The sequence below is a fragment of the Podarcis cretensis genome (genome assembly GCF_951804945.1).
Source record: "Podarcis cretensis genome assembly, chromosome: 4".
Classification (NCBI taxonomy): Eukaryota; Metazoa; Chordata; class Lepidosauria; order Squamata; family Lacertidae; genus Podarcis; species Podarcis cretensis.
In genome coordinates this window covers 64,852,467-64,879,642 of record NC_137173.1, presented here as the reverse complement: position 1 = coordinate 64,879,642, position 27,176 = coordinate 64,852,467, and the positions used below count along the sequence as shown (strand labels likewise).

Sequence of the window (27,176 nt, the reverse complement as noted above, 5' to 3'; positions counted from 1 at the left end):
GCTTACTGAAGTTTTTGTCACGGCAACAGAAACTCCTGCTCATCTACCAACTGAAGACATTATGTACATATATACAGATATAAGGCTTTGCTGCTGGGCAAATCAATTGCATTTGTAAGGTACTGTACAGCATAAATTAAATGGTGGTTCTGGTTAGCTTTTCCCTTTGAGAATTAAGACCCACAACTGTACATTCTTCCCACATCTCTTCCACTAACCCCCCATCCTGCTAAAGTAAATATCCTTACATTTCAACATTTCCTTTCTCATGTAAGCAGAGCTCTTGGTGAGTGACGCCAGTGAGGATCTAACTGACCGCAGCTTGATTTATTTCTGATAGAAAAACTTGAATTTGTATAGATATGAAATAGAAACAAGTGCCCCCACAAGGCATGAGAGTAAGCACCTTGGATGCCTGATGAAGGTTTTTAATCAGACCACCCTCTCATGCATTTGATGTCTGTTACCCCACAGGCTTTGGCATTGCTAATAATGAAAATGTAACACATGTGGTGACTTATGTATCTAGTTTGTTGTTAATAGAAGCAGACTGGATTTGTCTCCAGAAGATAAATATAAATATTGTGTTCTTTTGGCAGAAAGCGAACCACCTACAGTTGCTTTAGTGTTTGGGTTTTTTAGCCTCACCATCTAGAAACAGCTCATGGTGCCTGGAGAGTTCTTATACAGAACTCTGAGTCAGAAATTGAGAGAGACAAGCCCCCTGCTAGCCACAAAGGCATGCCTAGGTTGCTAATTTGGAGATGTGGGGAGCAAGTCTTCAGAGATGGACAGAAATCACAAATTCAGCCCTAGTTAAATATCAAAGTACTCCAAGCTATGTGAAAACACCTCTTTGCTAAGTGTTGAAAGGCATGGCGGGAGTAGATTTACAAGAGCCGTTCCAGCGTCAAATGGCCTGATTTTGTAATAAACTAATATCATGGCCTTTTTTAGTTTCTATATTCTGTCCTGGATCCACACTGGAAATGCTTTGCTTTAGAGAGTTCAACAAACAAGTATGGCTTTTCATGACATGACTTCAAATAGCTGTTGGAGGTGTTCTTCAACCTTAGATGTTGTTAGACTACAACTGCTCTCATCCTTACTCATTGGTTAAGCTGTTTTGGGATGATAGGATTTGTAGTCCAACAACATCTGGAGACTCTAGGCTGAAGAACAGCTATAAGGCCTTAGTGCAAGTATACTGAAGAGCTGTGGCTCTAGTTGTACTAGGGGGCACTGCAGTGCACTGCACATACACACTGCATATGTTCAGTGTGGACAGTTGCATATAGTCAGATAAAAACTGCAACTATTTCTCATACATGCTAGTGACTGTGGTTGAACATCTGCATTATCTTGTATGGGAGAGAGACATAACACTAATATCAGATATTTGATTCCACAAGTAAATGAAATGGGATTCAACAGTAGCATGTGATATTCAGGCATATGGTTACACAGAATGTTTACAACTGTTCACAACTGATGTGTATTTTCTGACATATATTTTTCCTTGGTGCAGCATTGTTATTTTATTCTTCTTGTCCTATAGATCTATTGTGTAGATAAATCCTGAGAGAATGATGGGTTGGACCAGCTGGTTATTTGTTGTTCTTCATTCTAGTTACTGAAAGCTTAAATTTGCAATAGTGTTATATATATATATATATATATATATATATATATATATATATATTTCAAGTCTAGAAAGCTTGGTACCTAACATAATCATTATCTGGATGTTTGATAGATAGCAATGAAAAGGGAGAGAGTTAATATGTAGCAACTTCCTTGGAAAGGTGAGCCAGTTCATTTATCTGTAGGGCACAACTTAAACATAACCAGCTACATATTGTTATTTGTCACCTGCCTAACAATTCCCCTGCATTCCGGGAAAAGGAAGCAAACCCAGAAGGTTTACAGAAGGTCTGATACATGGTCAGTAGACTACATTCAGTTTAATGGGTCACAGATTATGTAGGCCTGCTGTAGGATCACAAACAACGTCGTTCTCTTTGTAATATCACTTTTTAACAGGGGAGGAACTCAGAAAGGCTGGTGGCAGATGTTTCAGAAGTTATTGTAGGGAGGTTATAAAGGTATGGGCTGGCTTTATATAGGGAATATATATATGTTCTTCTGAATACCTATTTGCTGAATAAATCTTGATCATAAAATAGGGGACATGTTTTATTTTCTTTTAAAAACTGATTCATGCATAGGATAGAATAAAATGCAGTTGTATGCATAATTCACTGTGGAACTGTTAAAACCTTCCAATTTTACAAAGGTCTGTAATGAAGAGGCAGTTCTAATGCAATCTTTTTTTCTATTGGATTCCCATGGGTATTTACACATTAAAACATTTCACCAGAATGAAAAAGCATTTCAGTCAATCCCGTGAGGCTGACCTCTTAACAGTTAACTTGTTCAGTTTCTACTCACAGTCTTATTTGAGAAAATAATTTTAAAATCAACCCTGCAGATACCAGATGACTGGGTGCTAGCCTGGACATTGGCCTTTTTATAGATTAATCAAAAATAAATAAAATTCCCCAGATATGAAATAGCTTTCTCAAACATCAGGAAGGAAACTCTTACAAAAAAAAGAAAAGAAAATTAGTTTTGGGTGCATTAGTAGAACATAGTAAGAGATGACCAAACAATTTGTGTTCACATTAAAATAAACTGGCCCTACAGAAAAGCCTGCTCAACAAGCAACATTCAACAAACTTAAAGATTCAAAGTATGTCCATTGTGAAAGACAGGTTAAGTTCTATAAACATGGTTTGATTGGGGAGTTTATTGTTCTCCCTTGTTTGCATTGTGGGAGCTTTTGCAGTTTCCAGAGAGTACTTCATTTTCAAAAGTTCAGCTTTTAGCAAATGCACAATGGAGTTCAAATGTTGATGCATCTTGTGTAGCCAAAGGGAATGCCTCTTAATACCATATACCAGCTTTGTTTGTCTGAAATGACGCATGGTTCCCCTTCAGTGCCGGATTTCCCATAACTCTTCAAGGTGCTCAAGCAACAACAACTGCAACAGCACAATGAAGTGTTGATAATTGTTAAGAAATGAGTCAAATGTTTGCATATCCTTTCATTGTGTGCTGTTGGTCTGGCAGTTCCCTCTTCAGCAAATATCTGTGCTGTAGCTGAGACCTTCTGTGCTCCATTATCTGTGTGGTGCCACATCCCTTTCAAGAAACATCTCATACCTCATTTACCCCTTTATTCTTTCCACTTGACTTTTGAATTAGAAGGACCAATTGTGGTTCCTCCCTCCTCTTTTTACTCATTACCTTGATCTTTCCTTTTTTACTTTTCATCTTCATCTCCTTCACTCATGCTGCTAATGGATGCTGAGGCGGCTTTTGGAGAAGAAGGAGGTGAAGCCTTTCTGAAGAGCCAGGGGGAAGGGGGAGATGGAGACCGTGATGGGGAACGCCCTCGTGTTGGACTGCTTGTGGGGCTTTGCCTTGGAGACAAGGCTTGAAGCATGCGCCCACTCCGCTCTTGAAACATCTGCTTCTGGAAAGCAAACAGAGAGGAAAATAAGTATTTTCTTTCTTTCTTTCAGCACACTAGCAGTCTCAGCAGCAGATTGGTGTGTTCTTGCACCAAGCTTGGGAATTACAGCTATACAGACTACTACGAACTAATTTGGGAAAATAGAAGCAAAACAGTACTGGAACAATTTATAGGCGTTTTTATTTTAAGTGGACTGTGCGCTCCTTGCCTAACTTCTAGAAATTGTATGTGGGCACAGAATGTATTATTTCACAAATAGTTATTATAATAATAGCATATTAATGGATGCACATTGCTGGTCTGAGAAGTTAGCACGCTTGGAACTATTCCTGTACATGCAATGTCAACACTGAAAGCAATGTCTGATATGGAAAATTAATGTTAATAACAATTTTGACAGTAATAGCAAGTTATCATGAAAAAGCTCACCTTTTGCAGTTGCTGACATGGACTTAATTTCCCCCCTCCCCCAGGACACATGGGCTTTACTGTCATTAAGCTTTTCTTTAGAACAATGCCACCTCTGATTTCACTCTTCAGTGGATAATTTTATGTGGCTTGGCACTACAAAGGCCGTCATGTAAAATTGCTTCTAGTTCCTTGCTCTGTCGTTGCTGCCACTCTCAATCACACAAGAAACAAAAATTGTTTCCTCTTTGAACTTTCAGTCTGTAAGTCAGTGTGCAGTCATACACTACTCCTTAGGACCAGTCTTAGTGCTTTACATAGCAGCTTTAAAAAAAAAAAAAATGATGGCAAAGGGCATGCTTTGCAGAAGTAGAATTCCAGGTTTAATTCCTTGTATCCCATTAAAATGATATTGGGTAAAAGGCCCAAGACTTTAAAAAGTCATAAGCAGAACAGATGCTGGACTTTGTGGTTTCTTGTACAACACCAAAAAAGAAGACATAACACAACACAAAGCCTATATAGTGCAAATTTAATTTTTAATTTAATTTAATTTAATTTAAAATGAATTGCTTAATTTAAATAGTGAGGAAGACTGACTGGGCGAGCTGTGCCCCTTCTCGGTCTGCTGTCCAGGTGCTAACAGATGATGGGCAATTTTAGTGCTGCTGTTCTTATGGTTTCATTATCATTACACTGGACTTGGAGTGGGCACCCCTTCAAGCAGAGGACTTTCCTCGATAAAAGTCAGAAACTTGGTCAACCTAGCCAGACTAGATTGATCAATGGTCTGGCAACACAAAGTAGCTTCAAATGTTCATACGATTTAATGGGTCCCACTTTACTGATTTACAAGCTGTGGCTAAAGCACTGTGGCTTATCTATGGCTATATTATTCAAATCTTCCAAGTCCAAATTAACTACACACTGCCTCTGAAAAAAGACTATAAACTTTTCCTAACGTGTATCAGGTATGTTTTCCTAATATTAATATTTACAGTGCACAGAATTTGCAAAACCAGTCTGTTGTAAATCCTGCTGCAACTTGCTGTAGCCTCCACTGATATTAACAGAGATGGAAGTAAATATAAAGCACAGTTTAGAGTATGTACCCAAGCTCCGTCCGGCCCAAACAGCTCTAAAAAGTTCCCAATAAATTCTCTAGACTTCTCTTCCCATTTCTGAATGAGATCATGACTTCTTTCTTCCACTCGGTTCACAAACTCTTTCGACTTTTCTTCCACATTCTTCACTTTTTCTTTCATTTTGTCCACCTGGTTCTGAAAGCGGTATTTCTTCTCCTGGTAAACATGAAAATAAATAATTTTGTTCCAGGTCCTGCTAGTTCAAGACTATATTGCTCCAGATTATAGAGGGTACAGACAGAAACCATCACATTGGTGGAGAAGGGAATAACTGTTATCTGTCTCCAGTAGGCACCCATTTATTACATGCATCCTGTTTTGAAATTGTGGCTTCTTTGTCCTCTTTATGAGTCCAGCACTGCAGCTGTTGGGTAAATGGCTAGTATAGCAGAGGCATGATGGGGTGACTAGTGCAACATAGTACTTTAAGTAAGAATCTCAACCTGAGCCAACCTGCTGGCTTTAGGTGTAGTGGAGGATGCTGTCATGGACAGTATTGAACTACACTCCAATTGCATGTCTGTTGGGTGTCTCTACAGGGAATGGAGGACTACCATCTTTTGCTACTCCAAATGCTCACCCAAAGGCATAAGGCAAGAGAAGCTGGGAAGCAAACTGAACTTTGAAAAAACAACCTACAATTTATTTATTAGTCTGTGGGACAACTTGTGGCTACACAAACCATTGCTTAACTTTATGCGTGAACCAGGCTACTGTTTATCTTTGATGCTGGTCAGGTCTTTCATTCTGTTCACTGCTGCTGTGCTCTTTTCAATCCTTTGTGCTTATTAAACACACATGGCTTTAGTTTTTTGATACTTCTGAGTATTTTAATAGCAAAGCTGTTTGGAAACACTATAAATAATTTCATCTTTTATTAAGCAACAGTGGCCAGGCAAATATGCCTGAGAAGCTTGCATGATGGGCATGAGGGCAACAGCATGCTGTTTCCCACCAGAATCAGGTATTCAGAGGCATACTGATTCTGAACATGGAGGTTCCATTTAGCTATCTTGGCTGATAGGAAAGGCAGAACTGTGTGAGGAGCTTTGGGTAGGTGGAACAAATGGAAGGTGTTGTGTCTTAGTTTAGTGGATAGAATTTGGTACTTGTATTCAGTTTTCTCAGTCTAGAATGACGGCTGACTGTAGACATTGGGCTGATGAAGAGCTGAGTGTATATATATGAGCTTCCTAGACCTTGTCCCTGTTCTGGCATGTCCCTCTTCTGGGCAGGAGGTGGGTTATAATCCAATTTCGATGTTGAACATGACTTAAGAGACCAATGTACTTACATTAATAAAGCTGACATTCAATTCCTTAGCGGTGTATCCCCTCTGGAGGTTGCGACGGGCATAAACATCATAATCACGTACAATTCTTGTAATAATATCTGAAGTTGATATGCCCTCAGTTCTCTGAGTTGGTACAAACATTCCTGATTAGAAAGGAAAAAGGAAAAGAGCAATGATTAACCTCCAACTTTCATATAAGAATCATTTGTTTAAGAATGGCCTCTTTCTGGCCCTTGATTTTTTTATTTTATTTAAATACTTGCCAAACTATTTGCCCAATTCGGGACATCATATATTTGTTTGTTTGTTTGTTTACTGAATTTCCTTGAATTCTTGAGCAATCAAAAGGACAAGTAATAATTTGCTTATTTCTAATCTTCTGTTCTCCAGTAAGGCAAATCTTGGTACAACAACCTGAGCAGTGTCCTCTACAAAGCTCAGGGATGGAACTTTAAATACTTTGCTCTTTGGCACTGTTAATCATGATGATAACAACTTAAATTAAAGAGATTTCTGTCATCACATGGGAACTTAATTTGTTCTCTTGGGATCAATATTGACCGCAATAAAGATAGTGGAAAGATTCCAATTCTCCTTAAGAGGATGCAGTTCACTGTCTCACATAAAATTCAGAAGACTCTGTGTAGAAACTAGCCTACTGTTCAAGGGCACAATTTACCCTTTTTGCTCTGCCCACTTTATCCTCTAGCCTCTGTGGCCCCTGGAATGTGGCCCAGAAGGGAATGTGGCCCTCAGTCTAAAAAAGGTTGCCCACTTTAAAAACACGTAGTGAAAGCATAAACTGGCACCCACCTGCTTCCTTTATATGCTTGTAAACATCATCTGAACCAGCAGAAGAATATGGAATGTCATCATGGGCTACAAAATCAATCTGGAATACATGGAAAAATGAAGAAATGAAATTAGGTTGACCCTTGATAAAGGCTTGGTTGTTAATTTTAAAGCATAACTTATTTACTTGCTTTTACCAGCTTTCCTATAAACTTAAAGAAATATGCATTGCAGTAATAACCTAAGACATTTTAGGCTATTGTTAATTGGTGGTTGTGATGAATATGTAGCACATGAGATTATGGTTTAATTATGAACCTTTCTTTTAGAGAAATGCTTTATATTTGTGTGATACCAATAAGGAACCTGAAGCTGGCTACAGTCACTTCCACACATCCTATCACTTGCACAGATTAGCTCAGCAATGTGACATGTTTCACCCTCCAGGTGGGTGTTGGACTGCAACTCCCATCAGCCCCAACTAGCATGGCCAGTGGTCAGGGATGATGGGGGTTGCAGTCGAACAACACTTGGATGGCCACAGGTTTCCCATGCCTCAGTTAGCTATTATGTTAAAATCAGTGAACTTGCTGAAGGAAAAGTATTTCACAATATCTGAGAGTGCTTGCTTGAAAACGCAAAGCCGCCACTAAATTGGGGCTATTCCAAAAACGTGGAGTGACCACCTACGGTAACATTATTGGCCATGATCTATTGTTATTGTTGAGCAGTGTTTTTAGTGCAAAAGCATTCTGTATTAGTTAAGGCCAGGTAGTTAGTCTTGTCATTCAACTGAGTACTGGAAATTTTCCAAATTTTCTTGGATGTGCTACAGTAGGAGTAACATTTAAGCCGGTGCACTTGGTGTGCACGGGTAACTTTGCACATCAAGCTCTTGAGTCGTTAGACTACGCTGTTTGAAGCAACCCCAAATTTATGTACTAAAATACCTACAGCAAATCAATTTTAATAACCCCACGGCTTTAAATAGATCAGAAGTTTTAAACGTATGCATGTTTAAATTTGTGCCAAACACTGCTCCTTGTAAAACAAGGGAGTGTGATGGGGTCTCAATTGCTTTTCCTGCCCCCAATGAGCCCTCAATCCACTTATCTATCTGGTTCTGCTTCTTTTTCTTTTGTTTTTTTTTTATTTCTTTCTTTGTTTGGTGGTGACAGAAAGAGAGCGAGGTCTCATTTCCTGCTCCCTTCACATGCACTTGAAATGCCCCCTGGGAAAATGAGGATTCCTCCCAACCTTAGCACCTGCATCACCACCATAGTAGCATCTCAAGGAAAGTAGAGGGGAGGAAAGACATCCCTTGCTGCTGCTGCCATTGCCACAGCCAAGTATGGGAGGTCAAAGAGGAGTGGGAATTAATTTCTAGCTTGGATTACAGTTTGAGCCAGAAAGGAACTAAGAGAAAGAAGGAAATGGCCCAGTTCAGAAGAGTGGCATGCTTTATATGCATGCCAGATTCATATTCTAAACAAAAGTCAGCAACCTCATTAAGCTTCCCCCCGCCCTTCCTCATCTGTTGAACAAGGAGAGAAAGGCACCTTATGTTTTTCCAGAAACTCCGGTGTGAGTGTCCACGGAGCATCTCTGATTACTTCATCAACGTAGCGGCAGTGTCTGAGGGCCTCATACCTCTCTGCTTCATTCATTACAGTGAAGCCTTTAAACTCGTGGGTTAGGTCATCACTGCAAACTGACATACGCACATGAAAAAATCAGAACAGAACAACACAGGCTCTGTAAAATGTAGTACTCCTGTTTGGTTAGAAATTCTTCAAAGCTGTCTTTTCTCAGTTAAATTGTCAAACTAAATCATACTTGTTCATGACTGTGAAATTAAAACAAAACAACCCCCCAAATAGATGTTATAAATAAGATGTAACGAGAGATGGTTGCATCAACTCTGTGCCTTGATACAGGCTAATCAAAGGCGATTGGGCTGCAGTTCAAATTATCTGGCAGCACAACTGGAAAAGAATCAGATTCTCTGATTACATGCACCATGTACAGTAGGCCAGCATGCTTAAGTGCACTTAACTTGTGCTCATTCAGCTTTAAGCGCTTTGCAAAATAAATAAAAAATGGGGCAGAAGGGGGGGCATTGGAGGGGACTTTGGCAATCCCACCCACCCACCATTGCACTAAGTGTGTTTTGACTATATTCAGTTTTGGTTTCCCAGGAATGTAATCCCTGCTTAAGTAGCAGGTCTATTGTAATTTGCTATCCGCAACATCTCCACGTGTCTTTTCTGCTGTAATTAGACTTTTCTAAAACTCACTTAGCCATCTGAGGCTCAGTTTGAGATATATTTATGGGTCTCTTAGCTTCCTTTCCACTACAAGTACTGACGTCCTTCAACGCCAGCAATTGGTGAACAAAGTGGTATTATGCCCCAGCACAGAAGCTTGGATAAGATGGTTTTCAGTGCACCTCATGCTATCATGATAGTTCTATGAGATTAAAGAAAGAAGAATCAGAAACTGATTCTTGATTAAATCTTAATTTAAAATTCTTCCTGATTTCATTCCCATCAGATCTGAGATTAACTACCGTACATCCACAGCCAATAATGTACTTGCATTGGGGCGGAATTCAATACACATTATATAGAGATCAGATCAAAGGCATAAGGTTCAAAATCCCATTTCTCACAGTGGCTGAACAGATGCCTAAGGGAAGCTCAAAAGTGCAACATGTGGGCAGTAGCTTCCTCCTCCTGCTGTTTCACAGTGTTTTGCCTCTGGGTGGGTTCAAACTAGCAACCTCCTGAGCATGCTCATAAAGACTCCACCACAGATATGATCAACCCAATGATAATATTTGTTCAAATGCTGGCCTTACCTCCTACCAACAAGTAGCTATTAGGAAACAGAGTTTTGGCTTGCATAAGAGCTCTAGCATGGCCAGCATGGAAGAGGTCGAATATTCCATCTGCATAGACTCTGACAGGTCTGTCCACTGTGGGGGCAAGGAAACAATGTCCAGGTCAAAGCAGAGCTGTACCTCAAATCTGTGTCAGACTACTGTGAGGTATTGTTGGCTACATATATTCAAAATAAAAAATGGGTACATTCAAGCACCGCTACTCCCAGATTTGGTGAATTGCCGTATTTTTCGCCCTATAGGACGCACTTATTCCCTTCCAAAAAAGCCTGGAGAGCGAGAGGGGTCGGTGCGCACCGACCCCTCTCGCTCTGCAGGCTTCGCGGACCTCTCCGCAAGCAGCGGGAGCACTCCCGCTGCTTGCGGAGAGTTGCCTGCATGCAGAAGCCTGCGCGCGCTGAGCTCAGCGCGTCCAGGCTTCGCGGACCTCTCCACAAGCAGCGGGAGCCAGCGCTGGGCTCCCACGGCTTGCAGAGAGCTGCCTGTTTGGGGGCTGGGGCGGGGGAAGCTCGGGCCTCCCCCGCCCCAGCCCCGCACCTGGGGGGGGAAATAATTTTTTCCCCTTTATTTCCCCCCCAAAAAACTAGGTGCGCCTTATGGGACGGTGCGTCCTATAGGGCGAAAAATACGGTAGTCCAGATTAGGACAAAAGAACAGCAGCAATGCAGAAATAAGCTACCAGTCTGAATAATTTACGTAGGTTATGTGTACATCATTGGACCGTATGTGTATAGCAGAGCTAAAATGCAGAACTCTCCTAAGATGTGAAGTATATACAGATATATATTTTTTAAAAAATCTAACAATAATACTTCCTTGTAGAAGATTTCAGATATTTGGTGGTTTGCTTTAATATCAGCATGTCACTGCTGCTTAGTGAGTTTCTAGATAAGATAGAAGTTGCTCCCTTTCACCCTAACATTTTATGATAGGATCAAATTTTATTCCCCACTGTCCATATGCTCTGTCTATACAAATGTACTCTCTGTAATCTATGAACAGACAAATGCATACATTATAATGACTATCTCATATTAATGTCAGCATTCACACACTGACAATTCCAGACCAATATTGCGACTGTCAGTTTTCACTGGTACAAGTTGGAAGCATGGGAAATATATTTATATCTATCTATATCTATATCCCACTTCTTCTAATGTACGTGATCTACGCGTAGCAAACTTTCTTCCTTGTCCATGAAAAGAAGACTGTGCTTAACTCTCCTGAAAATACAGTATAATGGACTGAAAAATATTAGATCCAAACCTCTTTTTCTACCTAAAGACAGTCACAAAATTCAGCTGAGGTTTTCAGCACTTACAAATATATCACCTTTCACTTTTTTTTTTTTACTTTAACACAGGTACAATAAAAAGCACGTGCAGCAATTGACTAAACAATTAAATAAACAACTAAGCAATGAAATAAACACATCTTACGTTTTTCCTGTAAAACTCTTAATCAACCTGGAAGGGCAAGTATCGAAGCTGTATTCCATGAAATTGATTTATATTTCATAAATCCAGAAGACTCACCTGGTGTTCCAAGGCGGGCCTGAGCAATAGTTAGCTTCTCATGGGGAGCTTTGCACTGGCAGCTTGTATCACCTGCAAATGGAGCCGGTGCAGACAAAGTCTAGAGAGAGGGAAGGGTAGGTCAGGGTAGGGTGGGGTGGACCAAAACATATTGTTAATTATTGCTCTGTGCATGACCTTTTTGCTCATTGTCATCACACAGAAGCACTTGCTATGGGAACAAAGTATGTTGTTTCAGTCTTGAAGAGAATTGCATATATATATTTTTTAACTTCCTAGAAGGAGTTCGTTTTTAGTCCAGCTTTTGGAAGTATGCATGCCAACTTCAAGTCACTGTCTCACTCACTTCAGGCTGTGAGCAAGAGAGGCTTCATTCTTAGGATGCTGGTGACAATAGATATTTTCCCCATGTTTGCTTCTTCTGTACAGCTGTCAATATAGTAAGACTGGCATCTTTCAGAGATACGCTACACAGCAGAGTATTTCTGAACATAGCTTTAAAAGAACAAAACAAAACTAACAGCCAAGGATTTTAAGGCATGGGTAACCAAGGGGGTAGCCTTCAGATGTTGCTGGACTACAATACCCATCAGCCCCAGACGGCATGGCCAATGAACAAGAATGATGGGAATTGTAATCCAACAGCATCTGGAGGGCACCATTTAAGGCAGAGCTTTTCAAACTTTTCATGTTAGTTATACACTTTTTAGACATGCATCATTTTGCAGTACAGTAATTCAGTTTTACTAGCAAACCGGGGTTAAACTAACCCCTTTCCAATCCTGGGAGGAGTGTGGGGAGTGTTTGTGTGACACACCTACACACTGCAGCTGACACACTAATCATGTGTCGTGACACACAGTTTGGAAAGCTCTGATTTAAGGTCTTGTTAGAGACAAATATTAAGGGTTGTGTCCAGGGGCGTAGGAAGGGGGGCGGTGGGGGAGGACCTCCCCGAGTGCCCTCACTGAGGGGGGTGACATTTGACCCACTGCCCGTCCTCAACTCTCAAGACTAGCCAGAGCCGTCGGGGTAAGGAGGGGAACTGTGCTGTTTTGCCGGCGGCATTCCCTCCTTCCCCCTTTGTTTGGACAGCTTGGGGGAGGCTTGGGAGTCACGGGCAGGCAGCACACCAAATGTCCACCATGGGCGGCTCGCTCCGCCCCTGGCTTCAGAGCATGCGCACTGCTCCGGGCCCCCGAGTGGCAATAACAACAACAACAACAACAACCCCATCCATCTGGCTGGGTTTCCCCAGCCACTCTGGGCGGCTTCCAACAAAATATTAAAATACAATAGTCTGTTAAACATTAAAAGCTTCCCTAAACAGGGCTGCCTTCAGATGTCTTCTAAAAGTTTGGTAGTTGTGTTTCTCTTTGACATCTGGTGGGAGGGTGTTCCACAGGGCGGGTGCCACTACCGAGAAGGCCCTCTGTCTGGTTCCCTGTTACCTCACTTCTCGCAACGAGGGAACCGCCATAAGGCCCTCGGCACTGGAACTCAGTGTCCCTGCGGAACGATGGGGGTGGAGACGCTCCTTCAGGTATACTGGACCGAGGCTGTTTAGGGCTTTAAAGGTCAGCACCAACACTTTGAACTGTGCTCGGAAACATGCTATCCCGCGCCTGGGAGGGCACCCTCCGCACCAAGCCCCCCTCAGGAGCGCACCCGCCCTGGGCAGTGTGAGCATATGCTCTGCTGCTGGTTGTGTCCAATGGCAGTGTCAACAGAAGGCAGCTTGCACAACCAATATTTTCTATTCCCCTTCTTGTGCCTGGAGCTCCTTGTAACACCAAAAAACCTTTCCAGAAGGCAGGGGGGTTAACAGCAGAGGATGTGTCTTAACCATCAATGCTTTCCCCTATTTCTTGTTAATTTGGAGATATGCTTTGATGGGTGAATTTTCTGCCCAGAAAAACAAACAGTTCTGCCCAACAGGGACTGGGAATAAACTGGGCTTGCCCATACACACATCCTCTTCAAGAGTTCACACCCTTTTCCTCAATATGATTTTGTCCTAGAGAGCTCCAGACAAGGTAACCAACTTTGTGGCATATTTCTCCTCCATGAGCTGTTCACAGCAACACAAATGAAAATAATTGCTACTGTTCTTTCAGACAAGAGAAGGATTGCAAGAGCCCTTGATCCTTCCTGTTTGGGGTGTGATTTACTATAGAAAATCACAATTTTTCTTGCTTATGTTTTCAAAGCAGTCCTTTAGGAACAGAAAGCTTTCTTAACAAGAAGCAGATACATCCCATTCTAGACTTGATATTTCAACTCTACATTGACTTCTGGGAGCCGTTCCATTGGGCCTGAATAGCTGCTTAAGAAGGGATATCATTTTCTGATAAAAAATGAGGCGGGTCAGTCTAGACATTCTGCATTTTTAGATGACGTGAACCAGGAGCACTGTACCATGTGATTTTCCTCAAATGTGTTTAGCTTTTAATCCCAATAAAATCTATGGTCCAGATGAGAAGAGCTAGTCTTTCCGTGCACTAAAATATTTCTGCTATTCCGGAGCTCTAGTGTCATATCATCTCCTTTAACTGCTCTTTAAAAGTCTTGAGAGCCATAAAAGAGAATTGAATAATTAGGGCAAAGAAAACATCTTGTTCATTACTACTGCTATCTGCTACATAAACATGTGGGGAAAGTAACATTAAAGGGATTTTTAAGCGTGTCAAATCTGTTACATATACCTAGTACTACTACTTCTGATGTGCAATGTACACTTAAATCAAACTTTTAAGGGTTGGGTTTTGTGGAAAGTGACGCACCACGGAGCACAGTGTTTCTCTTTTATTATACATGACCATACAGTCTGGGCTCTTTCCTATATTTTCTAATCACTGTCTTTCCCCCTTGTGTCTTTGTAATAGTTGAGTGCTAAACTGCCTTTTTATTTCTAAGCAAGGTCAAGTTACACAACATCCAGTCCAATGTGGTTCACGCTGGGATAAAGAGGAAGGTAGAGATGTTAAAACAATAATGGCTATGGTCCCACGCCTAGAAGATGATAATCTTGACCTAGCTAGTAAAAGGCTGTTTCCTGGGAGATAACCTAAAGAAAATAGACCTTTTTTTAGTCGTTTCTCTGCCCCCCCCCCTCTTGCATCTCTCTCCTTGCTTGGTAGAATAGGGAAAGCTTTTTGATTATGGATGCTTGGGAATTCTGAAAGGCCTTCCTTTGCCACACACTGAACAGTTTATGCTAGCATTACAGCTTATCAGAGGGAATAGTCTTCAAGCCTTTAGCTTCAAAGTTTTCTTCCGGGTCCTGTGGTCAGCATGACTAAGCCGCTTCTGGCGAACCAGAGCAGTGCTCTTGATGTCCTTTCAAACTGCTAGGTGGGCAGGAGCTGGAACTGAACAATGGGAGCTCACCCTGTTGTGGGGATTTGAACCGCCAATCTTATGACTGGCAAACCCTAGGCTCTGTGGTTTAGACCACAGCGCCACCCGCATCCCACACATTTTACTGGGTTGCCCCAGCCACTCCGGACAGCTTCCAACATATATAAAAACATTTTAAAAATAAACATTTTTTTTAAAAAAAAACTTCACTATGTAGAATTGCCTTCAGACAGCTTGGGGTTCCGATAACTCCATGAGTTCCCATGCCACCTTCGAGTGATAGCAAGGGATCCAGGAGTACCCCAAGCTACAAACCTGCTCCTTCAGAGGAAGTGTAACCCCATCATGAGCAGGTGATCTCCCACCCATCTGGTCTAGGGAACCACCCACTAACAGTACCTCAGTTTTATCTGGATTGAATTTCAGTTTCTTGGCTCTCATCTAGTCTATTACTGAGGCAAGACCCTGGTTCAGCAATTCCACTGCCTCACCTGCAGATGTAAAAGAGAAATAGAGCTGAGTGTCATCAGCATACAGCTGACAACTTCCTCCAAACCTCCAGATAACCCCACCCAGCGGTTTCATGTAGATGTTAAACAATGTGTAGGACTGAGCCCTGCGGAACCCCACAGTGAAGGTTCCATGAGGCTGAAAAGCATTCCCAAAGCAACACCCTCTGGGAACGACCATCCCAGTAAGACTGGGGCCACCACAAAGCGATGCTGTCCACCCCTAGTTCAGACAGTCGCTCCAGAAGGATACCATGGTCAATGGTATCGAAAGCCGCTGAGAGGTTGAGAAGAATTAACAAGGACATGTTCCCTTGTCTCTTTCTCAACAGAGGTCATCACACAGGTTGACCAAAGCAGTTTCTCTGCCAAAACCAGGCCTAAACCCTGACTGAAATGGATCCAGAAAATCAGTTTCTTCCAAAAGTGCCTGGATCTGGTCTTTTGTAAGTGGTATATAAATTTTGTTAAATAACTAACTACACGACTGATAATGAAGTACTTTGTTAGCGCATTGCCTATAAACTTCCAAGCTCCCAGAGGCCAGTTCAAATGTTCTGAAATTCATAGGACAGGAATAGCTATCATTGTGTCCTCCAGATGTTGTTGGGCTGTATGGGAGCTGCTGTCCACCACATTAGCTACCTCTGTCATGGGGTGTGGCTTTCTCTTGTGACTATGCCCCCTCAGATTTTGTGTGGCAAACTGCTTGTGTGAAAGCACTTCCATGTGAAACCAACATAATTGAATAAAGCTCACAACTTTAGTGTTTCTCTGGCAACCATCTAAATATTCTTATATACATATCCCCAGGACCACTAGAGCTGGTGTGAAGACTAAATGCTGGATTTCACTTCCCAGGAAGTGAAAGCCCCAGGAAGAATGGCCAGTTGTAATAGATGGTGGGGATTGCAGTTTTTAAACTGAATCTAACATTAGACGGAAAGAGTATATACAATTCTGTATTCCTTATTTGTTTTCTAATTCTTTTTTTATCTGTTAGGGTTATTGTAGGCCATCTGCTCCTGTAGACCTTGCTTCAGTGAGCAGGGAGGGGAGGGAGCCTTGTAATTTTCTGATCCTTTTGAGTTTAGGGGCCCAGAATCAGTTGGCATGGGAACTCTTCCAGAATCCTACTAGTTCTCTATGTTGTCTATATTTTGAGGTTTCAAACACAGACCACAATTTTCATGTGGGGTAATTTCAATCAAACAACTCCAATATATGTACAAAGTCATTTCCTGCATTGTCCTATTTATTCTCTACCACTTCAATAAATGTTTTATGCTGAATCCTGACCAAATGAAAGCTGTATTTTCTTGACCCTTGCTAACAGCACATTTATGTCATGCAGGACTTAGATTATGGATAGGAATACGTACAGTCCCACCATATGCTTATTTTAGAAGTTTAAGTGTTCCATAAATCTTGATTCACACAGTGTCTCCTGTCTTTCATTCAAAACACTGTGGAAATTGAAAACAAACTCTGGTAATATTAATATAGTTCTTGAAGCAATAAATATTCCCAGATGAATGCTACAACAATAGGCAAAATGCATATGCAAGTACCAAGTTCACACTAGACCTGGTTCAAATCCACACTCAGCCATGAAGCTCACTTGGTAATTTTGGACCAGTCAACTTCTCTTGGCCTAATCTACATCATAGAGTTGTTGTGAGGATAAAATGGGAACAGGGAGAACTATGTATGCCACCTTGAGCTCCTTGCAGGAAAAGCAGGATATAAAGAAACAATAAATAAATAAATAAATTACTTTCATTCTTCTTGTCTGATCATGGGATTCTAATATATTCCAAGATATTTTTGTTGTGCATGAGGTTTCAACAGGAAACTCTTTAAGTTATCATAAGCACGATTCAATGCAAAACGTCTGTAACCATCTCCATGCTTTAAACAAAACATTTTTTTTAAAAAAAAACCCAACTCATCCCTATTAAAAAGTTAATTTAAGTCATGTTCATCAATTATTATGGAATTTTAATAGCGTCTAAAATAGAAAGTTGAATGTAAGCATTAAATGATTGTTTAAACACTGGTAAAAATCAAAGTTATTATTCCATCTCAGTGTTAAATAGTCTCCATGGGAAAGTATTAAACTACTGCCTACGTCACAGTGACAGCTTGGCAAATTGGCTGCCTGAGTTTTGCTATCTCAGGAGGCAGTGATGGGAGTGATTAAACTACTTTTTAGGAAACGAAAATGGGGAAAGTATTTATCGCTATGGAAAACAGTATGCAGCCCCCAGGGTACTTCATATTAGATTGCTGCGGCGTGGTTAGGATTAAGCTAGATATCCTTTTCATGTACCCATCACAGAATACCCATCACTGACTCCCAGGTAAATTGGCCTAGTAGTGTAGCTAACTTACTTTTGGAAGTAAACCCAATCCTATTCACACACATCAGAGGCCATTTCTTTACCCTTCCTAATTATAATCTGCTAGTGCACTCATCTCTTACAATGCAAACCTTTCATAGTAGCTCTTATAGTATCTCAAGCATAACTTATGCAACGAACAACTTCAGAGAATCACCAAGCTGAACTCTTTATTCCCCCCCTATAAAAAATCTGAGAAAATTTTTGATTGATACAAAATGTATATGTGAAACAATGGTAATGAAAATATTCAAAGTGGGTGCTGGTCTAATTCAGAGCAGCCTCCATACAGTGAGGAAGGGATGCTTAATTCTATATGCAGCTAGCTTTCTTACAAACACAGTTTCTATAGATTAATTACTGAAGAAATGCAGATTTTCTCCTAATGCTACTGTCCCAACTCATATGCTCTCAACTGCTTGAAAGTAATATCATCCATTTTGTGCACACTGGAATCCCTGAAAACCAAAACAAAAAGTGAGATCTGTTACATTCTTTTCCAGTGTTTCTCTAAAAGGCAGTTTTTGCTTTTTTGATGATTAAATCCCTTCTTCCCTGCCATTTCATTTTTTAAATCGGCAGAAAGGCAAAGAACAGGCAAGGAGTAAAGGAAGAGTTCTGTTGCAATCTGAACCTAACAAAGGGATGGGGAAAGCACCATTTTTTAATATTATTTTTGCATAGCTCAAGACACTCAGTTGAAAGAGAGAAACATGCAACAATCCCTAAATTGTCTTTCTTAATGCAGTAGATATAATTAATACTTTGTAATACACATTTTCACAATATAGACAATAAACACAAAGAGCTAAAATGGATGAAGCTGTTTTCTAATTTCTATTCAGGCTATAAAGTACTGATTTCATTACATCCTAATAAGACAAAGAGCTCAAATAAATGTATCCTTTTGTCTCTTACTTACCAGTCGAGGCTGAGGACATGTGTGTTCTATCTCCTCCATGGTTTCTGAAGGAAGCTCATTAGAAAGGGATGTTGGGATACCTGTTTCTGACTCAGCATTAGTTGCAAGCACTGGCATGGCCAGTGAATGCTGCTTGCGGTGATGCCCTCTCTGCTATTCTCTTCTCAGTCAGATAATGTTTTCCTTTCTCATGTAATTCTCTCCCCCGCCTTCTCCCCCTTCGCTTCTTTTCCTTCCCTTGAGAAATTAAAGGTTTTTCTTTCAAGGAGAAGCCAAGAGGCAAGGCCTCAGTTTATCACTATAACAACCAGCTAGCAACAGAGCAGCTGGTACAGGATACAGTATTCTGATTTGCATGGTGCTTTCTGGTTGGTTCCTGTCATCATAGTACCACTTTAACTGAGTTATGTGATATATACTGGGAGGCGGGCTGATATGAACGCCAGCAGAACATCTCTCTCCCTCACCCCTCTTTATATGGTGCTTTTGTAGTTTTTGGTACAAACACAGATGTATTTATGCATTATACAAATCTCCTTCAAAGCTTTATTGCAAAATATATATCTACATGGCCATATCTTTTCTGATTTTGCAAAAACAAAAAGCAGTCTTTATTTATCTGAAGAATATTGGTTTAAGACTTAATATTCTATTTCAGTACGCGTTTGGATGCATGACCTGCTTTATTTTTCCTGAATTAAATGTGCTAATTGCTCATACACATTTGGATGCAAAAATGCCCAGTATATACATACATCTAATTTAGGATTTTGCACATTCCAGACCAGTACTAACAATCAGCATGGTGAGGCAAAACAGATTACTTACAACCACCTCTCGGTAAGTAAGCTAACCCTCTTATCAGGCCAACTCTCACACAGTTTTTACATAGTTAAATCAACATGGGTGGACTTTTCCTTTGAATGCTGACATGTTAAACTGATCTGATGAATGATTTCATGTCCAAGCACAATATTCTAATATGATTTCCTTCCCAAAGACCTTTTAGCGTTTGGAAAATTATGAGCTAGATCACTCAACAGACCAGATCAAACTTGGCAAAATAATGCAGTCTTGACACAGAAAAATTTACATTCGTGTGTACAAATATCAGCAGTGTTGAGGTACTGAAAGGACAGCTCCTCAGATAAATAGTATTCATGTGATTACTATTATGTATGATTATTTTTATTTTTACATGTAACTTGAACTCCGTAGATGGCCTACACTAATACAATAAATGTTTTGCATTCAGAAGGTCACAAGCTTAATTTCCAGCATATCCAGGTAGAGGAGCTGGAAAAGATCTCATCTGTAACCTTGGAGATTGTATGAACAATACTGAGCTACATGGACTAGTGATCTGATTCAGTATAAGGCAGGGTCTTGTGTAGCCAGTCCTCATTTCATACTCCTAATATCATCCACACTTCAGTACTGAATTGTTTACTAAGCAATATACAGTAGCTGTGTGCCACTTATTTTTAAAATCTGTCATGCTCACAAATACCACTGAATAAATTATGACTGCTTTAGATGTTTGAAATTGTGGTGTGTTTGCAAGAATCCATCCAGAACCATGAGCCCTAGATAGCCCAAGAAATCAAACTAAGGCATGTCCATATGTAGTCCCAAGCAAATCCCAAAGCTTTCATGTCATTATATACTCCAGTCAACAGTCAGTTGGATGTAGTTCCTGTTCTCAAGCACAGATAGGCAGGCAAGCGGAAAATTTGAGGTAGGCCAGAGAGAAAGAGTGTGTTTCATGGAGAGAGAGAGAGCCAAACAAAAAGAGAGAGCAGCCTGTGTATCTAAACCAACCAGCCTACCTAAACTTCGGATGCAAAACTGAGCTAGCATTTCCTGGAGGCTTGCTAATCCCAATCAGGCTGCAACTGGTGAGCAACAAGTGAAGTACAGACATTAAAACAACTAGGGCCTGAAGAACACTGTCATGGTATCCAGTTCTAACAGATGGCACTTATAGGTATGGAAGCTGCATTCTGGATAACTGATATATCACAAAAATAAGAGACACCTGAAGTGTATTTGGGGTTTTGCCTTCTTTCCACACATCTACTTAGATATCTATGACAGTTCATGCAATTTCATGTAGCACTTGTAGAGCTCCAGGTATGTGTCTGATAAGTGGACAATCTAGTAGATGGCTGTTTTGACCATCTTTTGTGTCCAATTCACATCACATGACTTACAGGACTCATACCCTTCAAAGACCCATATTTATTTATTTTTTACAAGATATAATACAAAGCCACCTATGGAATTCTCCCGATCCATGAAATATTCTATCATCCCAGAGATCCAACAGCACAAGCAAGAGGACACAAAGCTGGCACTGATCTGAAACAGGGCAGGTCCAGCACTCTAGACATAATTGCAGGTATTGGCCCACAGATTCTTGGTGTGAGTTCAGGACCATGGCCAGCAATTTCCCAACTAAGGTTACAGACATGACCTCAGCTCTAGCCTGGAGCAACTGTCAGGGTTTTATAGCCTAGCCAGCTGTGTCTTTCTGGGAGCTCCATCCCCTTAAGTGACCTTAAGTGAGTACATCTTTACTCCTGCTCTTCAGACACTAGCTCCTTCCAGGAGGTGAAGGCTAGAATAGTAGTGATTTGGTTGAATAACCTTTCCCAAGTTGGGAAAGGTTTCTTCTGTTCACTGGAAGAGCCTGAGGTCCACTCCTAAGAGGGCAGTGGTATTTCACCAGGTTTTAGTGTATGGTGTGCAGGAACCAAGATGGAGGGCTCTACTTAGGAAAGGGCGGTGAGTCGGTCTGACTTCTCTGAGCAGTTGATATTTCAGTCTTAATACCAGGCCATGATAAATGTTAAGCTTTTGCAACAAAGTAAAAAGGCAACTCAAAGCACTTCCAGGCAGTGACTAACACCCACAATCCATATGGGGCTGATTATGCTTATTGTTGCTAGTGCAAATGTACTGGCAGGATCTGCATGAACCACTGCTGGCATAGTCAATATCCAGTACTAGATGGCATTTTCCTAGGGGGAACTTTTGCTTCCTGTCTGGAGCTTTGGGTACCAGTGGAAACAGATCTCTGAAAGCACTTTTAGTTGTGGAAGTTGCTTTGACTCTAGCAACATAATTAAAAACAACATCCTTGGTGAAATGGAAGCTAAACCAACTGTAGCAGAATGACTCATAGCTAAAGCTTTACAGATAAGCTGTATTATTTAAATGTCACTTCAGACAAAGAGGATGGCTTTATGCAGAGGAGAAGGGGGGGAAAGTCAGAAGAGAAAGCAAAAAAGGGCATATAAAATGGACTATGGAGGAAGTTAAGAGTTTGTGAGATGTAGGAGTAACAAAACAAATCAAAACAGTGTAACAAAACTTCACCAAAATTCACCATATTTGGGGGGGGGTCAGGACCAGTATTTTACTTATTTTTGTCTTATCATTAAGGCTGAAATCTTTTGCAAACTAAAGGCGAATAATTCCCAATGATTTTCTGTTGTATAAAAGCCTTTTTACTCAAGAGTTTTCAGTCACTGCATGAATAAAGCATTTATGTTGCAGGGAAATCAAACTGCCCCATTACTCAAAAATTTGTTGTTGGAAAAATATGACAAACTGCAACATATTCTTGTAGCTAATGTATTATTGGTGATGATGATATTTAGCAATTATATAATACTTCGGAATGGTCAAAGCACCTTATTTAAGTTTATATACAATTGTGGTATGCCATTCTTGGGGAGATCCATCATATTCTCTCTTTCCACCTTCAGGTCTTAAGACTCACCAGCTTATGCAGACTTTTGGGTTTTAATAGATACTGCTGAAATGCAGACTTTTGGGTTTTAATAGATACTGCTGAAATGACATATTTTTCACTGGGCTATTCTGGTGCTGTTTTCCAAGTGTTTTCTTTTTTGTGACTCTGATATGGTATTTTTAAAACTTGCATTCTTGTGGTTTTAGATTGTGATTTTATAGTTTTAGTGTTTGGAGTCATTGCTAGCCACTTTGAATATAGTTGCATAGGAAAATGAGATGGAAACCTATTACATTAAGTAAACAGAAATCGTATTAAGTATCCTATACAACAACAGCCTTGTGAGGAAGTTAGCAGCATCGTGTATTTAGCTAGGAATGACCATAATAAAACAACAAACAGGTGCTTCTCCCCTGAAAAAAAGTATTTGATTGTCTTCTGGCTCCCACACATGGTCATAGCTTGGTGGCTGCCAAAGGCTTTATTGCAAAATTTACTTCAGTGCTTAACCATATATCTGGCTACTTGGTTCAGAAGTTCACAGTGGAGTTAGGCATAAGCTAAGGCAATGTCCAAAAACTTGATACTCCATCCATATATGCCTTTTCTGAAGAGCAGGGTGGGCACATTCATTCCTGCAGTTGCCATCCCAAGCCATAGGACTGGGCAAGCAAGCAGACACTGTTATGAATACAGGATGGGTTTGCTGGGACTGCCTTTGCTGCATCCTTGCAAATGGAGGTGGAAATGACAAGATTGGCTCATTGTCTGATCTAGCCTCAGGTGCCCCACTAGGGGTGGGAAGCAGTTTGCAGGCAGAAGGCAGTGCTGCATCAAGTCAAGTCGCTCTGTCACTGTACTTTGGATGTCTGATGACCAAAGTAGAGATCTTCCCTGACAATCCACTCTGTGCCTCTTCAGTACCCAGTTCAGAACCTTCCAGACAGCTGGGTCCCTTCCCGGGATCCAGCTTCACACTTTGATCCCATTATTTCTCCCCCTCTGCCCAGCCCTAACAAGAAGTCTCCATGGGGCCCATGACACATTGGGCATCTGGCAGCCATGCCAATTTTTAATGCAAGTGCTAAAATTTGCTTACTAAGTCATAATGGCATACAAGAATATTGAAGAAATAAGGGATGTCACATCACCCACTGCAGACTGTTTACCACAATGCAATCGTAACTTTTCTACTAAGTTTTGTACATTTAAACTACTGTCTCACTCTTTACTTTGGTGCCTTAGCTTGCAATATACTATATCCTCAAATAATGTGTACACCCTTTTGAGAGGTGGTGGTGGAAATCAGTCATCGTGGTCTAAGACCCTAAAGCAGTATTTGCTGTAATATATATCAATAAAGATGTGCATCTTTACGTTGCTACTTCACAAGTCATTTTTGGCAAAACGTACAGCTTATAAATGTTAAAATAAATAAAATCTTGTTTATGAGTAATTATCTGATTTTATAATTACATGTATGATTGATTTATTTTTAGCAGAGAGAAATAAAAGCATCACTCACCTTTCGCTGACATTTGTAGGAATGAATTGCTGCAGCTCCTTCTATTTTGCGTTTTTGATGGCCCACCATTCTTACTAATGTGCTTCTCTTTCGCTTTGCTTTCTAAGGTTTTCACTTACAAACTGAGCATGTTTAAAGTTGTTCTGAGTCACCTGATAAAACGTCAGGGTGTTTTTTCCCCTCCTCAAAGAAGTGGACAAAGGTTATGCCAAGCTGTTCTGTATGACGAGGATTAAAGATCATGTCAGCATAAGCTGCTGGTGATAAGACTATTTACAATATGATGACCCAAGTCTGCATGCAGTTTTTCTCCTTCTCAAGCCTTTGAACATTTATATGCACTTAAACCCAAGCAAAATCCATTGAGATTCAACTGGAGTTATACACTGAGAGGAACTAGCATGGTTATTTTGAATTAAAGTTGTAGGAAAGAAATCATTAAGTATGTTGCACAAACAACTTTAGAACCAGGATAAAAAGGCTATTCTTTTAAGCTGAACTGGAGCTATGGCAACAGTTTCAGTTTGTAAAATTAACTGTGTCATTGGTTAACATTCTGGTGTTGACTGAATGAGAAAAACATTTTAGTTGGCAAGAGCAGAGGAGTGTGGTTCAATACTCCAATGTCGTATTTTATACACAAAAATAATTAAAAGGTTTGCATAGGAGGTTGAGTGGCTATGGAGCAAGATCTAAATGAGACTTTTACTAAGCTTGTTAACAACAAACTTTGACCTGCAAAATGTGGGCAGCTATCACATGGCCTTGAATGTGCTGTCTCTCTGCCTCAGTCCCCCAGTATTAAAATGGGGTCATGAATTCTATTAAAGAATGGCCTACTTCACTGATATGTGTTATGGGTCTTCATGACAGTGCCCCCAGTCTAGCTAATACTGTATTATTTGTGACAAAAGCTGCAAGCTTAAGCACAGTTACTTGGGCATAAGTTGCATAAGTTGCTTCTGAGTGAACATTTATGTATTTGTGCCATTTCTAGAACAACCCACTGATCAAAGTTCCCAAGGGAGTTTACAGAAATCTATAAATTATGCAAATACAATGCAATCCATAAGACAACCTCAGTACAAATAACATAAAATCACAGAGCCAGTGTAAAACCTCACCCAAACCATCTAAAAACAGACAAGCATAATACTGTATACTGTATAAAAAACAACCTTAAAACAGCAAAGACAAAGCAATTCATGTCCAGATATAAATGCACTAAATAATTATCAAGATGTCTAAGGCTTTCCTGTCAACTTCCCCAACAAGCACAGAATTGAGATGGATGTCCTTATTTACAGTAAGGACCCCTGACCATTAGGTCCAGTTGTGACCGACTCTGGGGTTGTGGCGCTCATCTCGCTTTATTGGCTGAGGGAGCCAGCGTGGGAGTCATGTGGCCAGCATGACTAAGCCGCTTCTGACGAACCAGAGCAGCGCACGGAAATGCCGTTTACCTTCCCGCTGGAGCGGTACCTATTTATCTACTTGCACTTTGATGTGCTTTCGAACTGCTAGGTGGGCAGGAGCAGGGACCGAGTGACGGGAGCTCACCCTGTCGCGGGGATTCAAACCTCCGACCTTCTGATCGGCAAGTCCTAGGCTCAGTGGTTTAACCCACAGTGCCACCCATGTCCCTTATTTACAGTAGGCAATGTCTATAGCACAGTGGAAGTGTACATGTAGAAGCTTTCAGAAAGGAAGCCTGTAGCTCAGTGGCAGAGCACCTGCTTTTCATACAGAAGGTCACAGGTTCAGTTCTCAGCATCTCTAGGTAGGGTTGAGTCAGACCCTGGAGAGCCACTGCCAGTCAGGGTAGGGAGTATTGAGCTGGATAACCAATGATCTGACTCATATGGCAGGTTTCTGTGTCTGAGGTTCAACTCCTAGCAGCTCTGGTTAAAAAAGATCAAATAGCAGGTGATGGGAAAGACCTCTTACCGCTGCAGTCAAGAGCAGGCAACACTGGCCATTGTCCAACTCAGTATGATACAGTTCCATAAGTATTTTTAAAATTAAATTTCTACCCTGCCCTTCCTTGCAAAGGAGCCCATGGTGGCAAATGTGAAAGCACCAGGAAAAAGCAGCAAAATGTTAAATATGCAGGTGCATGTATGTGCTTGTTTAGTCTATTATTATTATTAAAATTAGAAACACTTAGGAGTGTGGGGAGAATTGGGACTGTGTCACACAGGAATGGAGGTTTAACCCATTTAGATGGAAATAACCTCGTTGAACCTGCCACTTTTCTTGAGAAAGAAAGCCATTGTCTTGTTTACAGTGGCCTAATGAGGTTGCATATACACTGACTATATTTTAAAAACACATTCCCCAGACCCAAATAATTCTGGGTATTGTAGTTTGTTCAGAGTTACTCGGAATTGTACTGGTGAGGGATAAACCACAGTGCCTATAATTCTTTGAGGGAACGAATGTGCTTTGAATGTGCTTTAAAGGTATAGTGTGCATGTAGAGCTGGACTAGTACCACATACTGTACTGTAAAACCATTTTCACATTAAGTTATGCTAGAAATAATTAGCAGGAAGAATTGCTATATAACTACATATAACAGAAATTATAGATAAGCCCCCTGCAATAGGCTCTACCAGACTTATTATTTACATTATGTAATGCAAGCATCCAAACATTATTTAAAGGAAACATGGGCAGCCTTGCCACAAACAAATAATAAAATCACCACAATTCAAGCAACGCATCGGCAGGTAAAAAATAAACCAAATAAGAGTCAAAATTTTAGTCTTTAAAGCTAAAAATTCAAACCCGTTCCAAGCATGGGAAGTAAAAGTCCAAAGATGCGCAAGAAATGACATTAATTACATTTACAAATCTAGTTGCCTCTTTTAGGCATGAAGCAAGGTAACCTAGGGTTTGCAAACATACTGCAGCCATAATTCGCCCCTGTCCGTATCTTTTTATCCCACCACATTCGCAATGCACGAAAGTACAAAGGAGGAAACGATGCACAGCTTTCCATCACCGTCGCCGTGCGCGCGCATTCACACCCTCCTTCCCTCCCTCCCTCCCTCCCTCCCTCCTCCCCAACCCGCCGCCT

The 27,176-nt window shown here is 40.8% G+C and overlaps 1 protein-coding gene across 3 annotated transcripts; it reads right to left on the bottom strand.

The window, feature by feature from the left end:
- Positions 1–1,949: 1,949 nt before the first annotated feature.
- Positions 1,950–27,151, bottom strand: PCYT1B (phosphate cytidylyltransferase 1B, choline). Of its 3 annotated transcripts, none has more exons than XM_079974706.1 (9): positions 26,942–27,151; positions 24,096–24,313; positions 11,618–11,717; positions 10,038–10,154; positions 8,737–8,888; positions 7,199–7,277; positions 6,386–6,528; positions 5,059–5,247; positions 1,950–3,538 (listed from the first exon to the last, which is right to left on the bottom strand). In XM_079974706.1, exons 2-9 carry the CDS (start codon positions 24,162–24,164, stop codon positions 3,326–3,328), a joined length of 1,062 nt encoding a protein of 353 aa, XP_079830832.1. In that variant the 5' UTR covers positions 24,165–24,313; positions 26,942–27,151; the 3' UTR covers positions 1,950–3,325. The 3 variants fall into 3 exon arrangements, with proteins under 3 accessions (XP_079830832.1, XP_079830831.1, XP_079830830.1); XM_079974705.1 differs by having other exon boundaries at positions 27,005–27,151; XM_079974704.1 differs by lacking the exons at positions 24,096–24,313; positions 26,942–27,151 and adding an exon at positions 18,811–23,543.
- Positions 27,152–27,176: the final 25 nt, after the last annotated feature.

Bases quoted from the DNA above. Each gene is read 5' to 3' on its own strand.
- PCYT1B (XM_079974704.1), bottom strand. From the start codon at position 18,927: ATGCCAGTGCTTGCAACTAATGCTGAGTCAGAAACAGGTATCCCAACA. The intron at 11,718-18,810 runs GTAAGTAAGAGA...CCCTCTCTCTAG, and splicing joins CATGTCCTCAGCCTCGACTG to ACTTTGTCTGCACCGGCTCC. The intron at 5,248-6,385 runs GTAAGTACATTG...CATGTTTACCAG, and splicing joins TGAATGTCAGCTTTATTAAT to GAGAAGAAATACCGCTTTCA.